This window comes from Brachionichthys hirsutus, unplaced genomic scaffold, assembly GCF_040956055.1.
Source record: "Brachionichthys hirsutus isolate HB-005 unplaced genomic scaffold, CSIRO-AGI_Bhir_v1 contig_749, whole genome shotgun sequence".
Lineage (NCBI taxonomy): Eukaryota > Metazoa > Chordata > Actinopteri > Lophiiformes > Brachionichthyidae > Brachionichthys > Brachionichthys hirsutus.
Window position 1 is genome coordinate 17,903 of NW_027180495.1, and position 16,731 is coordinate 34,633.

Below are 16,731 nucleotides of genomic sequence, written 5' to 3' on the forward strand. Positions count from 1 at the left end.
TGAGATTTCCACCAGTATTTGTTCAAGAAAGGAGCTTAACTATTAGCTACTGATCATTATTAGTTAACTGCGTTCTATTGAGCTCTGCTATGGCTATCTGTTAAGAGGACTAATCACTCGAAAAATATAGTCTTGAATTACATCACATTTTCATCTCATCTCAATCTTGTGAAATATCATCTCATCTGGAATAACAATAAAATACAGAGACAGAAAACCATCGTTTTTGTCATATTTCCTATCTGATGTAGAGTTGGACCAAGACGTAGAACTCAGAGCATGTACTCTGTTCCGTCTCTTGATTATATAACAGCAGGATCCAGTATGCTGAGGGTGGAAATATATATATATATAACTCCAAACTGCTGATTAGCCCAAAGCAATCCCAATAAGCAAAATGAACAGGCTGGTGTGTAAAAAGGACTTATCTGCCAAATTCAACACAGACATTCAGTCTTCAATAGAATTATAGTGCATGTCTTCCTGCCATTGAGATGTGAGTGGGGCATGCAGAACCTTAAGCAGGGTTAAAGTGGGATTTGGCACATGAATAAGCTTCATATTCTGGTCCAGTGACAAGCAAACCTTAATGGAATCAATTCATGTTTTATCCCTAACCAGAACGAAAAAATAATAATAATAATGAGATTACAAGAATCAAATTATCTTCAAAAATGGAAAGCAACTGTGTTGAACGTTATACCAGCATGTATACCTGATTTCTCCGAAGCAGCAAATATGTGTGTGAGTTTTAATATAATTAAAATGTGTCTTGTAATTACAGACCGAGTGTGCATCTCCAGGAGCTCTACTTTGATATCTTTTAACTTTCTCTAAGGGTCCCTTGGGGAATTTTGCTTACGTAAATGGGCTCCAAATAGCAGTGCTGTGAAATAAATTGTGAAGCACCATTTTATTATCATTTAGACTGCACCCATCAATATACTGCACAAGTTTGATCCCTTATGCTTCAAACTTCAGGAAGAAAATGATGCATTTTATCTTCTCTCGATGAACTTGTCCCTCCTGATTGACACATTTCTCACAGTCTCACAACTGGCACATCATTGTCCGTTATTTTCCCCCTTGCTTCTTACCGGGGTCATGAGATCCATCAGCAAGATACTGCATGACTTACTCGTTTTGATGACACTTGCTATTGATCACGTTTCCAATGCAGAAAGCCTTACAGACCATCTAATTAGTAACAGCAGCAGGTTGCTTTAAACGCCGACGCAGCCTGTTTAACTGTATGTTAAAATGTGTTGATTTTTCCTTGGTATTTTCATGGTGACAGCATCTATTTCCTTCCAGTATCTCCCCATCGTTCTTGATCACTCAACCATGTGATGAGCAGGTGATGCTCTGTAAATTTCATCGGTGTCAAGGTAGTCACTCCCCGGTCATTGCTCCAGGGGACACATCTGCTGGAAGGGGCAAGGATACACTTTTGCTACAGAGCTTTCAAAGTAGTAGAACAGCATTTTCCACATTCATTTATTTGGGTGGGTTGCTGCAACATCAAACATTTTCCATTTTTACAGCAGAAACACATGCATTTCCTTCAAAATTACTTTAGTTGAGTGGTCTATTAATCTCTATATAAATGAATGAATTATTGCAGAATTTAGCATTTTCTTTATTTCCTTTCTGTGAGGAGTTTGCAGGTTTTCCCCGTGTCTGCGTGGGTTCTCCGGCTTCCTCTCGCCAACAAAAACAAGCAAATTAGGTGAATTGGTTACGCTAAATTTTCCATAGGTGTGAGTGTGTGCGTGAATGATTATCTGTCTATGTGTGGCCCTGCTCGCATAGGCTCCAGTAGATCCCACTACCCGGATTTCCAATGAAGCGGTTAAGAAAATGAATGAATGAATAAATCTCCCCTTACTTCATGGCAATTGTTTTACTAAAATTGGAGGTGTTCCTCAGAAAGGCAGCGATACACATTCTCCAGAAACATCACACACATAAATGCACGGTGGTTGGTGCAAGTCCGAATTTTGACAGGGTTATGGCCTTGATTGAAGTATAATACCGTCCACACCTCCAGCAGATGTACTTCACTTAAACTGGCCAATTTGATCATGTTATTGAGGTTATTACAGGGCAAAACTACAGGGGCCATATAGACTGTGTTAGTGGGTACTTAACCATCTGTACACAAATCTCCACTCGAACAGAGCGGAATATTTTTCACGCAGTGATGCCTCCTGTTCCTACTGACCTCTACAAACTGAAGTGTCCTTTCAAGCCCATTCAAGCATACAGACAGCATTCATAAAACGCTTCCCCTCTTTAAACCATAACCCCATGAGAAATATGCGGTCACAAAATATTCAGGGCTATGGCTTAAACATGACTGTGGAGTATGAAAAGCTCCCATCTGTCCACTCTGCCCCCCTGCGCCCAGCGCCTTTTGTTATTTAACAGTGCCCTGGTTTCATGCCAAGAAAAAGCCATGTCTTGCAGGGCAAATTATTTCGTCTGAGCGAAGACACCGGAAAATCAACAGGTCACCCAGGAGTCCCATTGGCTGATGCTTAATAAAGGTTGTCATTGAAATGTGAGCTGAATATAAAAAAGGTGCAGTATGTATTTATACAGCTTTGGGCTACATAGCTACATTTATATATATATAAACGCAAAATGGAGAGGTGTACAAAAATGAAAATGCCAACATACAGCATTCCAAGGTCACATGAATAAAACTGTATAGCGCATATGTGGACATCATATTTAGTAACACAGGAACTTTACATTTAACAAAGCCTCCATATGACACGTATTGTGCAAAGAATGAATGCACTCTATATATGAAATGCTGCTATATTTAAGCAATGGAAGCAATTCAGCTGAGAAGAAGTGGCTTGAGAGAAATGTAGATAATGATGAAAATGATGATGATGTCACAGCTAAAATGTCTTATTCTATAATCCACAAACTATACACGAGCAACTGGATTTTGTTTGGACAAACAGTCACATTCCATAATTTGTTTCCATCTTGTGCTGTACAGAACTATGGCTATACAAGTACTGCTGTTCGCCTTACCTGGTTTTTTAAATCCAGCTGAGGGCATGGGCGTCCTCCGTTGAAAGCTTTCTCCCTCAGCCATTTGGACCTGATCTTTAACCCACTGCCACAGGATGCGCTGCAGGCTGACCAGGCTGACCAGTCACTGAGCTTACAGTCTAGGGGGCATGCAACGTGGCAAATTTCAACCACGTAACCTAAAATGTAATTATTGGGAGAAAGAGAGAGGCCTGATTCAGACTTGGTCACATTAATAATGCCAGGCTGACCCTGCCCTGGACAGTGCTTTGTCAGACTTGGGCCCTGCACACCACTAACACCAAGAGCTAATAATCTGACTAATAAGTGTCTCATTCCTACATTGCACCAACAAGGGCAAAGTAAAACTTGGTTTGCACACTGCATCATGCTTGTCGTTTAATTACCATCCCCGAATGGCTGAAAACCTAGTTCAACCATCTTTTACCCAAAATTATGCAGAAAATGGGTTAAAGTCCCATGAAGCATGAAAACAAGTGCAACGTAATGCAATGCAAATATTTTTTACTTCTGATCATTCTTTCCAGTTCACTTATGGCCAAGAAAACTTGCGTGCATTTAATTCGAAAATGTATATGATTATCTTTCATCTGATGACTCGTAAAAATAAAGATACAGTTCCGATCACCTGAGTTGCTACTCACACCTGAACCCGATTGCTCATTGATAGCTTTAGTATTTTATGTTTCAGTTTGGCAGTAAAACAATTGACCAATCAGATCTAAATAGAGGGGATTGACAATGTAGCATGTCTCACTGCATGGCTAGAATCCTCTATCCATAAAAAGGTAGTGACAGAAAATAGCAACAAGGGTGCATAGGATTAATCTTTTGTGCATGTAAAGGCCCAGCAGGTTAAATTAGTATAGATACTTTCCTACCTGACTCTGTACAGAGTGTGGGGTCAACCAGGTGTCCCTGGTGGTCATTGCAGGCGACAGCTCTATAACGTAGACCGTGACCACACTCTTTTATTTCCCGGTGGCTTGTCCAGCCCTTCAGCGACCCTGGAGCTGAGGGATTAGGGAGGATGCAAGATGACCAGTTTCCATAGGGCTGGGACAAAAACTCATCACAGGGACAAGCCTCAATCTCCTCCATTGGATACAAGTCTGCATTCAGGCATCGCTCCTTCTTTTTGCTGCGACCTAAGCAGGATATGGGGAGAGAACAAAAATATTGAACATGTTCTATGCACACACCAGAACAGAGCACCAGGTGAATGAAACTTAATTGCCAGTAGCAGCTATTACTAGCTTTTCCTTTTGTGTAAAATGTGAATGCTCAGGCCAGAGGTTACATACAAAAAGAAGATTAAGAGCTGATTCCACCCTTTAATTTTTAAGCAATTAAACTGAGTCATGATTTCACTCAGAAAAGGCCATTAAACACCAATCGTTCACTTTTAGATTTCGCTTATGAAAGCAAGCAATCATAAATGTGTTTACCATTTTCTACATGTGGTTCCATCAGAGTAAGTCAAATGGAATAACCCACAGTAAAATGTCTGGTTACGACCTGCAACTTTTGCTAAGGATGAAACCGGTTTACTTAATGGATCATCTTGCTCTGTTCTTCCCTATCATTTCCTTCATAGGAAATTAATATAAATTAAAAGCCAATCTGTTCTCTAAAGTGCTCCAGGAAGTCCTCTTCTATGTAATGCACAGATAACACATGAACGCACCCCAGAGAATGATTAGTGATCATTGAAAGCATATTAAACTTTAATCTTTCCTCAATTTTTAATCCTCGGGGGACTTGTACATAATTCATATCATCACTACAAGTTTATGTTGTGAAATTTAGACTTCAGTTATTATTTTATACAGAAAAAACTCATTCTGAATGCATAATACAAGCAAGGTTACCATTGTATTCGACTGAAAGGCATATTCTTGACTCTTGCATGGCATTTTAATGCAAATGCCCATATCCAGGCATCGCACATCATGCACAGACATTGTGTGCTACCGTGCAGAAGGAGTACTAATATTGCTGCAGTTGTTCTCTCACTCGAGATAAGAAAGACAAGTTCCTTAAAATATATCATGCCTTTTTGTCTCTTGATGAACATTTAGTCCTCGCTTTCTTTTCCATCTTTGATTTCTCACCAGCACACATTTCTTTCCATGTATTATTAATTCTCGACGACACGCAGGCAGTTTGTGATTCAAAGCGTTTGAAGCAGTGGAGAAATATTAGACAATGGAAAGCTGCCCATCTGCTCAGAGACTGTTCTCTCAGCTGAGGACGTTTGTCTCAGAGGTGGTGTCACGATTAAATGCGTAAATTCTCAGTTTGGTGAACCCACTTTCCCTCAGGCTGCCTCATCTCTTGTTATATCACTAATAATGTCCATATATTTCCCACAATTCATAATTGTTAACGGATTTACTAACAAAACAAGATGGAATATCCCTTCTATCTTACAATAAACATGTTTTGAGGGTATCAATGTGATGGCTGAGGCTTCTTGAATGTCTTCTGAAATGTTTCTGTGAAACCAAACATAGTAATAATATCAAATTGAACCATCCGCATTTATTGATTAAAAAAGATAATATGGAGCCTAGGCATGTTTCGATAGTTTTCCTTTCAAACTGCAAATTCGATATATATTTCCTTTAAAAAAACACAATCGCGCTGAAGAGCTCAATTAAATTATCCATTAAGACCATAAGAACTAAGCACAAAGTACATTAGCCCTGTCCATTACAATTGATAACTATTAATAAACCAGCATGAACAGGAACGTAACTTAGCAGCTGAGATGCAAGTGTTCCTCTCAGGCGCTGTCACTATTAATATCTGGACCAGTAACAGATGCTACCCGTCAAGCCATCCGACTGCTCAAGAAGAAGCTTCAATGATTGCTTGCCTGCTTTGCATCATTCCATGGTAATACATTATATGCTATAGTGTTCATTTCTGAACAGTCATAAATACGCCACTTTCTCCCATCGCATTACAAAAAACAAGTAGTGCATGTAATAGAGGGAGACAATTCGAGCTTAAACAACAGGCTAGAATGGAGTTTGGAAGATTTTGATTCATGTCACTATTTGTAAAGCTATTGTTCAAACTTTTCAGTTGTAAAACCTTTGAGTAGTTGGAAATGTATTTCTACAGAGCGACTGTCTGCTGATGACCAGTGATAATCCGGTAGGTTTCACCAATGGGGGGTTTAAATGAAGGTGAACTCAGTCAACTTCAAGCATAAACTGTAAAACAAATTCTCTCCCAGTGGTCTGACATGACCAAGCAAGCCTCTCAGTTGATATTTTATTGTGTAGGAATTAAACGTGAACTTGTTGTTTGGTAATAAATAAATAAATAATGCAGCAGGGGCAATCAACACTTTGACAAGCATGCTTAAGTAGCTCCAACGAAGCGTAAAATTCTACTAAAGCATTTTTGAACTTCAAAAAAGTTGCACACAGTCAACATACACACCAAGACCAAACCAAAGGTCTGTACTGTAATTTGGCTAATCCTGCTGCACTTGTGTTCCTAGCTGTTTCATGGATCCGGGGTGTATGCGACGTCCTGTGCGGCCATCGAGGGGCCCCATCTGTTTCTGAAGTGGGCCTGATTGCAAACACTCCCTTCACAGAGTGCGAACGCACTGTCACCGCACCATAATCGTACAACAATCTGTTCAATCTACGCCACTGCTGGTGTTTGATTGAGGAGGCACCAGTGCGACATTACTTTCCTTTGACAACTGCATTACAAGCAACACAGCAAAGTGTGCCTTACACACCTTATTGTATCATTATGTAGTTGAATTATTCATAATTTAACATTTGCTGTGGCATACTCCATCAGCAGCCACAAGACTGAAGTGTTCGAGTATACCTTCATGTTCAATCAATGATTGATGCATTTATAAACAGGCTGAGCTGATTTATAATTTAATATTTGTTACCAGACTACAAACTAGCACAAGAGTCATTTTCTGACTGAATAGTGTTATCATGGGCTCTGTTTCTTTGCAATGCCTCTGACTCACACCTCTGATTGGCTTGGCCAATTTTCCGCCTGATTGTCTGAACCTGGTATTCGCTAACCGACATAACCCCTAAACGCTCAGAGGCAGAGCAGGGTGCACAGTGGACATCACATTGTTTGGTTCTTAGAATTTTTTGTGAATCTTTACCAAATTCCTACTAAGACAATATTCATATAAAATGTAAATATATAATGAACATTACTATAAAATATGAAATATTGATGCATTTAATTAATTGACATAAAGTTACCAAACCACAACCTTTATTAGGGAATGTAAGAACAGACAACCGAAATTGAAAGATAAATAAACAGAGGAAATAATAATAATAAAGGAAAAGAGCAACAGTAATATCTAATCCATTAAAGCAACTTGACCAGAAGGCTGACCCAAAATGATTTTTTTTTTAAATGTACTAACAAGCTTAGTCTGACAAATAAAGCCAGTCAAAGCAATTTTCAACGGCTGAGTAACAAATCTGGAGTGGAGCTAAACCATTTATCTGCAGTCACATACACACGGACTCTGCTCTATGATCGCTGACGGGAATAATTCAGAAGTCAATGTATGAACCTGCTGCTTGAGAAGGAACCCAAGTACGTCTCAGATCTGCCAATACAGAAACATGTCGGCATCACTTTACAGATTTATTTTCTTTCCACCTGGGTTAAAATCATTGTTTTTCCGAAAAGAGGAAGATTTTGATTATAAAGGCATCAGTGTAGTTTTGTATTATTTCAATTAAGCATTATCTGATTAATATGATTTCACTATAATTAAAGTAAACAAACTGAAACAGCACTTCCTCAGCGCCGTCAGAAGTGATGTTTTAATTGCAACAGTAAGAAATTATGATTCAGTGTTACTTTCAAGATGCTAACAATTTGACAAGGTCTGTAACATATCACAGCAACATTTTGCACATCTTATTAAGGAGAGAGAGGGAGTAGGGGCGCCCTCTCTCATTCATCCTGCAGCGTGACGGACCTGAACGGCCCTTGCTTGTGAGACGGGAGATGTTGTAGTTCGATTTATTTCAGTTGTCTATATTAAATTAACGATTGCCACTGATCATCGACATGGTGCCGTCACTGAAAAAAAACCCACAGACACGGCAGCAAGAGAGTTTCACTGCTTCATAATAGTCATTAATTGCCCCCTTCGGCTGGCAAGCCTGCACATCCAGTAAAAACCTCCCTGACTACAGAGGAGTCACATGTCTAATTTAAACTGGTTAGCATTGAGCAACAAGCCAGGGAACATAGCTATAAAATATATGTCACCAGACCAACACGCTGCCTGCACTACAAAAGAAGGAAAAGGGCTCGAATGCATATATCGCAGAATAATGTTTTTTTAACGTCTATAATATATGAGCTGGGTAACTTCATTTTGCACACGTGATTAAAAGGTAAATTCTAAAGAAAAGAGAAAAGAAAGCTGGCAGGCACTGGCCCATTAAAGACTTTCTAACTTGGCTTGCAGTTCTTGGCAAAAGGCAAGAGTAGAAAGACAACTCCCATTCGGTTAAATACGTGGAACGTCTTCAAGCCTTTCCTACGAGCACACGTCCAAGTTGACTTTATTCAACAGAGATATCTACCATGACCTGGATGACCGAGGATCTTCACAGACAGTCTCTCTCTCTAAATTCTCCAGAACTCCAATAGTAACACACAAGAAAGTTTAATACACCCAGGACTCAACCTAGGTGTTGACTGATAGTTCCTACAGTGTAACAATAACAGGACAGCTGTTTTTATACTGGAATATTCACTGCAATCTGATCTATTCCAAACTATTACCTTGCCGGATTTCAGTTTATGAAAATTTTTCTTCCAGGAAATGCAAGCTTGTTAGACCTATATTGCAGTTTAAATATGCAAAATGTACACTTGGAAAGTATGACTTTAGCATTGATATTAGCATGGCTGTGTTTTCTAAGCAGAAGGTAAGCCACCAACATCCTTAACTGCATTTCAAAGCATGGAAAAGTTTGGATTTACTTTCAATGTACATGTGAGTTTTTTTTAGGTTTGTAATAACGCTTGTATAAAACTGTTCTAATATAAATTGGTTTTGACTAGTGTGGCTCTGTGAAAACAAGAACACACTATTCCTGCATAAAGCCCACACTAAACTAGGGCTGATTCCATCTGTTGGATTCTAAGAGCATTATAAAAGGATATATGGTATATTTACTGCAAACCCCTCCAGCACTGGATCAAATATTTATAAAGACAAATAGAATCCAGCCCAGTCTGCAGCCACAGCATGTTGCACAGACTTTTGCCATGTGCAATGAAATAAGGGATTACAAGATGGGGAGACATTATTTAAGGGACAGTAGAAAGTTTCAGAAGCAGTGAGAGCGTGAGGAAATAGGTTTGTCTAGATCCTGTTGTATAATTCACAGTCAAAAGTGCAATTTACTACATTAATATTTGTCAATATACAAACAGACCCAAAACTGAAAAAAACATCAATAGCATTAATTGCAATTTGCTAATTGCTTTGAGAATTGAGATTTCCAAATCACTGTGCCTTTGCTTGAGCTGGGCATTTTCCCAGAGGCAGAGATAAAGGGAAGGGCTTGTCGTCTGCCGTTTACCTGTGAGTGATCGTTTTCGACTGCGAGGGGTGCCACATCCAGAGCAGTCAGAGAACTTGGACCATGCAGTTATAGAGCAGTCATCCTTGCAAGGCACCCGGCACTGTCTGATCTGCGGGGGCAAGGGGCCAGCCCTCAGCAGGCACTCTGTCATATTGGCTGGCTCTCCGCTCTCTTCAACACAACTGATTCCTGCAAACACAGCCCAGAGTGCAACATGAACAATTACATGAACAATGCCCATAAGACAGATTGTACGTCATGCAGTAAAGTCATTCAGCTGTAGTATTTTAATTTTTTCCAATTTTCTCCGAGCAATATTTTCACATTCATCCACATGAGTTCTTGTCACGCAGCAGTGGATCAGAGGCTTGGGACTTGGTTTAGAAAGTGGAATGTCACCGGTTCAAGTCCTGACCCAGAAAAAATATGGAGCGTGGACTGGTGGTTGGAGAGGGGGCAGGCTACCTCCAGGGCACTAATTCAACCTTCAATAACAACACCTACAAAAGACTTGGGGAAGTAATGATAAATTTAACAAAAAAAAGGGGCACTGCTAATAACACATTAACCTGAATGGTGAATACAATCAGAGCATTTGTAGCTAATCAGTGATGAATAAACATTATGAACAAGAACTACAAACATGTAATTGGTTACTGATCCACTGCAGTGGAACCTTTAAAAATGAAAAATAAAAATATTGTACTGGAGTTAGATCATCAAATAACATGAGAAAATACAGCCTTAAATGTATTTAAGTAAAAAAAATAACGGTACTTATTACTGATTTCAACACAAGAGAAATAAACCCCCCACAACATAACCAGACGTACAACATAGCATTTTACTGTGAAAGCTCGCCATCAGAGCATTAAGCTGTTGCTCTGATTTTTTGTAAAATAAGAAACAAATAAAAAAAAAATAAACATGTTACGTGGGGGAGACACTTCCTAAAAATAACTATTGTAATTTTCTTGAAACCAAAGCTTTGCTCTGCAGAAAAGATGATTTGATTTCGGACCATATCGCTGCATACATTTTCATACTAATGACGGTTCCTTCGACACAACTGTAATTTCTTTACTCTGAGTTATGTAGTTTCTGAAGACATTTGTGTGAAACTTAAACTCTGCTGTGCAGCAGAGTTTGTATTAAGAAAAAACATCAATACTGTGTTTCGTTATGAAATAATCTATAAAGCATTATAGTCTGTTTCATAGTTTTAGACACAGTTATTCTTCTTATTTTGTGTCTCATCATTTGATAAATTGCACTGCTTGGTCTAATAAATGGCTCATCCTTGAAGTCGAGTACACAAAATATCCAAATTTCCATCTCTGGAAGGATATTTAGCCAGTTTGACTTTAACAAAGCATAAAGCAATAAATCATTTTGCTATAGATTGGGCTGGCCACTACATTATTTTAGGGGGGGATTACATTTGATTTGTACCACTTTTGCAGACCGTGAATAGCGAACCAAATATTGTGAATCAAGTTGCACACAGCCAGCATGGCCCTTTGCATGGGGGTTCCAGGGAATAATCATTCTGTGGGTGTAGAGCTCTGGAAGAAGCAGCATAAACAAGACAACCCAGAAAATAGTTACAAAACCAATCTGAGTGAACTAAAATAGTTGTATAGAAATGAAAAGGAAAGGAAAACAAATGTGTCACTGCTAATGCAGGATGAGAAGGGTGGAGGTTTTTTGTTTTTTTTGTCAGGTGCCACTATTTGAACAGGATTGGTTCATTTTAACTGGAGCTTTCTTGAACATAAAAATAGACATTACAGGAAAAATGCAATCCCATCCACTGGCCACTCATGTAATCATTGAAGGAAATGTTGCCTCCCCCTAAAGCCTCAATGTCATTGAGGATTCGCTTATATATACAAACACACCTTTAATCGATTTCATCGATTTCTATTTGACTTTTAAATTCTGCCCGCTGACAAAACTGCTCAGTTTCCACATTTCTACAGCGAATGTTGCCGGCTGACGATTTGCTCACAGCTATAAAAAGGTCTTTTTTTTTCTGCCGCATGCTTGTTTTTGTTCAAGACTGATGATATCTAGATGGACCTTCAACAGTGAATAGAATTTTCCCTTTTTGAAAAACACCAGTAAAATAAACAACAACAAATCATTAACAGCCTCTACAATATTGGCCTAATTAGAAACACGGTGGGAATAATTCCACATCCCTGCTGACAAGTAGTTCTGCCCATTTAAGTCCAATAGTCCTCTCTTTTATCAAACCTACTCCACCAGTTACAACCGCATTCTGTCATCCGGTTTCTTTTTATTAGCAGAGCCACACTACGCAAGTACTGGCATTATGATTGTGACATTAGAATTCCTGCCTCCGGTTGCCCAAGCCCATTTGTGTGGCCTTTCACATCACGGTCTCTCGAAGGTTTTGTCACGTATCGTTGCCACCGACTGGGATTGTCTTTAATTATACAGTTACTTAGGAAGGTGAACTTTTATGAGAGCCAGTTGAAAGGGAGAGCTTTGAAAAGGATTATCGCACGTTAGACTTTTAAATAGCAATTGGTCGCTTTTATCAATTTGTACATTTTTATTTTTTATCATCACGTTTAAAACGTGGTTTTTCATCCACACAAAGCGGCTCCCATCGGTTATAATATTTGTGCTAATTCACCTGCAATACATTCATACTGGGTTCTGTTTTCGACCCTTCACAGTGAGGGGGGGGGCAACACATCCTGCTGGTTGGCAGAATTTGGACTCATGTGAAAGTATTGGCTCTTTAAATACTACACATTTACCTGTGCTAAAACTGAGCTGTTTCTCATGGGTGAAGCGAGCTGCCTTAAACCACCATGTTGACAATTCCACTGTTCCCCTGTTCCCTCAGTTCAAGATTTTGGGTGACATCTTTCATAGTACAGTATGAAGGCCATCCTAACCGCACCGTCACCGTTCACACTCTGATCATGTCCTGATTTGATCATTTTAACTCCATCCTGTCTGGTCTCCCTCCATAAAATACAAATGCTTCATAACTGAGCAGGCTGTGTTTCTACCAGACCCCCTTACAGACAGCATATTGCTCCACTGGCGTCCATTCCGGCACTGATTTCATGATACTGCTTCCTTCTTTGAAGACTCTAAACAATCTGGCATATCTGTGACTCTGATTTCCTTCCCCTCTTTACACCCTCTCACCAACTGAGAGCCTCCTCCGCTATCAACCTCACTGTATACCTATACCTTTCTGAACCACCATAATGCTGACAACCTTCAGCCCTGTTGACACTTACCCCTGAAACTCCATTATAGGAGCGATCGATAATAATAACTCTCTACATACATTTATATCTGGAATGGGTGCAAACAAAGGCAATGGAAAGACATGGGGAACCAATGCACACGTGCACTAATCTCAAAAAAATGGAGCAATGGTGATCCGAACGTGTTCCCATATACTTCTTCTCATCCTTATCTGCTTATAATCATGTGTACCTACACTCACACATTGACTGTGAGATTCAACCCAATTAACACGCGTCACGCCCTCACATTTCACGTGTTTTCTTTGTTCATATCAAACTTCTCCTTTTGTGTTTTTGTTTATTTAGCTGAATCACAGCCTATTTATGGATAGTCAGTGAACTCAGTGATCTGCACATATGCCAAACAAAAGCAACAAATAATTGTGATGTGCACTCTGGTGGAGCAGATGCCTTTCAAATAGTTCTGGCAGCTAATATTTACAGATGTCTGTAAACAGCACGCAGTGCAGTATGCTGTGGTTGTGATGTCAGCGCATCAGACTAACTGTGTGGACAAAAAGTGGGTCTGATATATATACAGACACACAAACATATATTATCAATAACTAGTAATACACAAATTATTGCATTATCCAGTATAATTTCTTCTAAGATTTGTGAACTTCAAGTTCTTCACTTTAAACACCAAATTCTCCAATATTTGGCAGATAAGTAAAGGAAGCTAATAATATAAAGCTTATCCACCAAATACAACAATGTCACACTAGATTGTTGACTGCGGTTAGATGCAACCGGTTAATCATCAAAATATTTCTGATGCTGCACACAAGTCAATGTGATATTCAGACTTTCAGCATCTCTCGCTTTGGGAGTGTTCGTCAATGCGTATCTAGTAAGCATTTTTAAGTTGTCGCATCTGACACAAATGAGTCATTGTTGTCTAATTTATTCATAAGTACAGAATATAACATACTATTGCAATGGAGTTTAAAAAAATGTGCATGTGTCAAAATGCTTTCCAGTCCCATATGTGCTGAAGACCATCCAGACTAGAGGGGCTCAGCTGCTACTTAACTGCTGAGAGCCAGCAAGCTTTAGAGGAGCCAGCTGGGGGGGGGGCACAGCCAAACCTTGTGGAGAAATTAACATTTGCAATCACGTTGGCTTCTGCCCTAATCCAGCGCTGTTTACCAGTGAAAGAAGACATCATCATGTCCCAGTGAATCCTATTCTATAACATAGAAGCAGGCTTTCACCTTCTACTCTATATTTCTTTGTAACCCAAGTCACAGCAGTGAAAAGCGGGTGTTGACTCGCCTGACATCATGATGCTGCACAATCTGCATCTTCATTCTGCAAAAAATGTTCCACCACTTTGAATACCTGGATTAGAAATGGAAAATAGCCTACTGCTGAATATTGTGAGTATATGTAGATGGCCCTGAACCATTTGAAAGGTTCTTGATATATTTGCATATCACCCAGTATAACTTCCTGTAATTAGACTAAACAAAACTGCTGCCACTCTCACAAGTAAAATATTTATGCATAAAAAAATATGTATTTATCTCAGTCTATAAATACAGACTTGATTTCCTTCGTCGTGATAATCGATCCATGTGACAGCACATCACAATAATGGTCAACCATCATGTTTTTGACATCTGAGTGCCTCGGGCTGGTCATGGGAAAAGGTACATCTAAAATGTGGAAAATAATTTTTCATGCTCCTGAATATCTGCCTACAGGAATATACTAAACATTCAGGAACATTGATCTCACTCTCACATTGTTTCAAGGCAGTACATCAAACTAGGGTCACTGCAGCAGATCAAAGCTAAAATAGTCAGGAACCATTTGTATCCTTATCGTCTTCACTGGGTCAAGACCTGCCTGCTATTCTGACTCGCAGGTCAAAGCTAACTTTTAATGGTTTCTGGCATTTTGGAGAAGAGACAACGTGCAGTTTCTACTGTGAGAGGCAGATTGGAGACAACGTGCAGGACGCGCAGCTTTCTTAGCATTTTGAATAGAATGCCTGAATGTGGTAGTGAGGTTATGGTACAAGCAGGCGACAAAAAAAGAACATATTTGAATATGATGGTGGAAAACTAAAAACAAGATATGCTAACAAGATCCTGAGGGCCATCGTCCTGCTTTTCATCCATCATCACAGCACGCCCCAGCACAGCCTGATATCATGGACCCATATTGCAAGGGCCTGCACACACACCTACTTGATGCTAATGCTAATTTTAGCCATTTATTGATTGACCATTTATTGTGACCTGTCCAAACCTCACTCATCCAATCATCTTGCCAAGTAGATTCATTTTCTTGTAAAAGGACAAGTTGTGACTAAGAAGAGCTGCAAATTGGTGCTTAAACTTTGTGTACGAATCAACAGTATTGTATGTATTTTTTTTGGTCTTTAATATGTTCTTATTAAAAGTTTTAATGCCCATTGCTATTGTTCTATTTTGCTCTAATTGTGCCTCAAATTTGACATTTACATGCCATTTGCACTGAAATGTTAACTCACCCAGTGACTGAAAGGAATCCTTGAATACATTCTTGCTACCAAAAATCTATATTTAAACCTTGTGCATCAACTGACAGCAAATTCCAGGCTAATACTTAAGATATGAAATGTCACAGGTATTAGAATCATCATTCACAGAGGAAGCGTTGAAGGTCAATGAAGGTTGCTCTTAAACAGAGTACTCCAGACACTTCCTCAGTCCTCACAAAAAAGTCATAGAAAGTCACTTGAGAAATGTCAGTCATAATTATACTGCCAGGAAAAAGTGAGCAAACCAGTGAAAACGTCACTTGAATCCTGTAAAAAAAATTAGAAGATACCATTTTTAGGTGTTTTAGGGACATTTGTTTTCCTCTAAATCACATGCATCAAACTCAAGGCCTGGGGGCCAAATGTGCCCCCCCTACATAATTTTTTGTGGCCCCCATATGTCGCCAGCTACATATGGGCTCACGATCAGCACTGGACAGCTCCTTAGGTAGTCGGCAATATATGGAGCTGTCCAGTGCCGATCCTGAAAGTGACGTCTTTTCCGTGGCATTGACTCGGGGAATGTTCTTTATCTTGCCCACTTCGGTTGGTTTGCGCATGTCCATGACAAGACAAGGTGGTGGCTTTTTGGTTTTGCATCAATTATCTTTGTTCCTGCGTGATGATTGCATTTGAATGGAACGTTTCCACATGATTAGATGTGTTAATTTATTCCCATCGCAAACTTTGGTTCATACTTATGATTTTTCTCATTTACAGTATGGCTTTATCTCTAACAATTTTTAAGCTATAACCTTTAAAAAAAGTGATTTAAAAACTGAATCTTTTATTTTAATTACTGTGGTGGCTAAAGAGTTTAATAAAAAAAACAATTGCTATTTAACAGCATGTTAAGGAGTAGTTACATTTATTTTACATTAAATGACATTACATGTAGTTAAATGTTTTACTGTGTTAGGGTTTACATTTGGCCTTTGGAGGGCAAACATAATGCTAATGTGGCCCTTGGAGAAAATGAGTTTGACACCCGTTCTCTAAATGAATCTGAAATCATCCATTGCTTCTTAGCAATGTGGCTGAAATCGCTTTGAGGACTCCACTCTCAGATCAACTCAGAAAGACAGTATGCAGGAATCCACATAATCTAGAAGCATGCTACGAATGGTAATCATTTATGGTTGACACTCACTGGGACACAGTACAAAACCCAAGATATACTGTAACCGTTGTTTCATCA

At 39.2% G+C, this 16,731-nt stretch overlaps 1 protein-coding gene across 1 annotated transcript in view; it reads right to left on the reverse strand.

The window, feature by feature from the left end:
- The window catches only part of LOC137915588 (thrombospondin type-1 domain-containing protein 7B-like), a gene marked incomplete at its 3' end in the record, with an annotated part of 90,686 nt that overhangs the window by 17,645 nt on the left and 56,310 nt on the right, over positions 1-16,731 (reverse strand). Inside the window, exons 12-14 of the mRNA XM_068758782.1 lie at positions 9,699-9,890; positions 3,954-4,220; positions 3,052-3,230 (exon numbers count right to left, since the gene is read on the reverse strand). Coding sequence (XP_068614883.1) covers positions 3,052-3,230; positions 3,954-4,220; positions 9,699-9,890 — 638 coding nt within the window. The remainder of the gene's footprint in view (positions 1-3,051; positions 3,231-3,953; positions 4,221-9,698; positions 9,891-16,731) is intronic.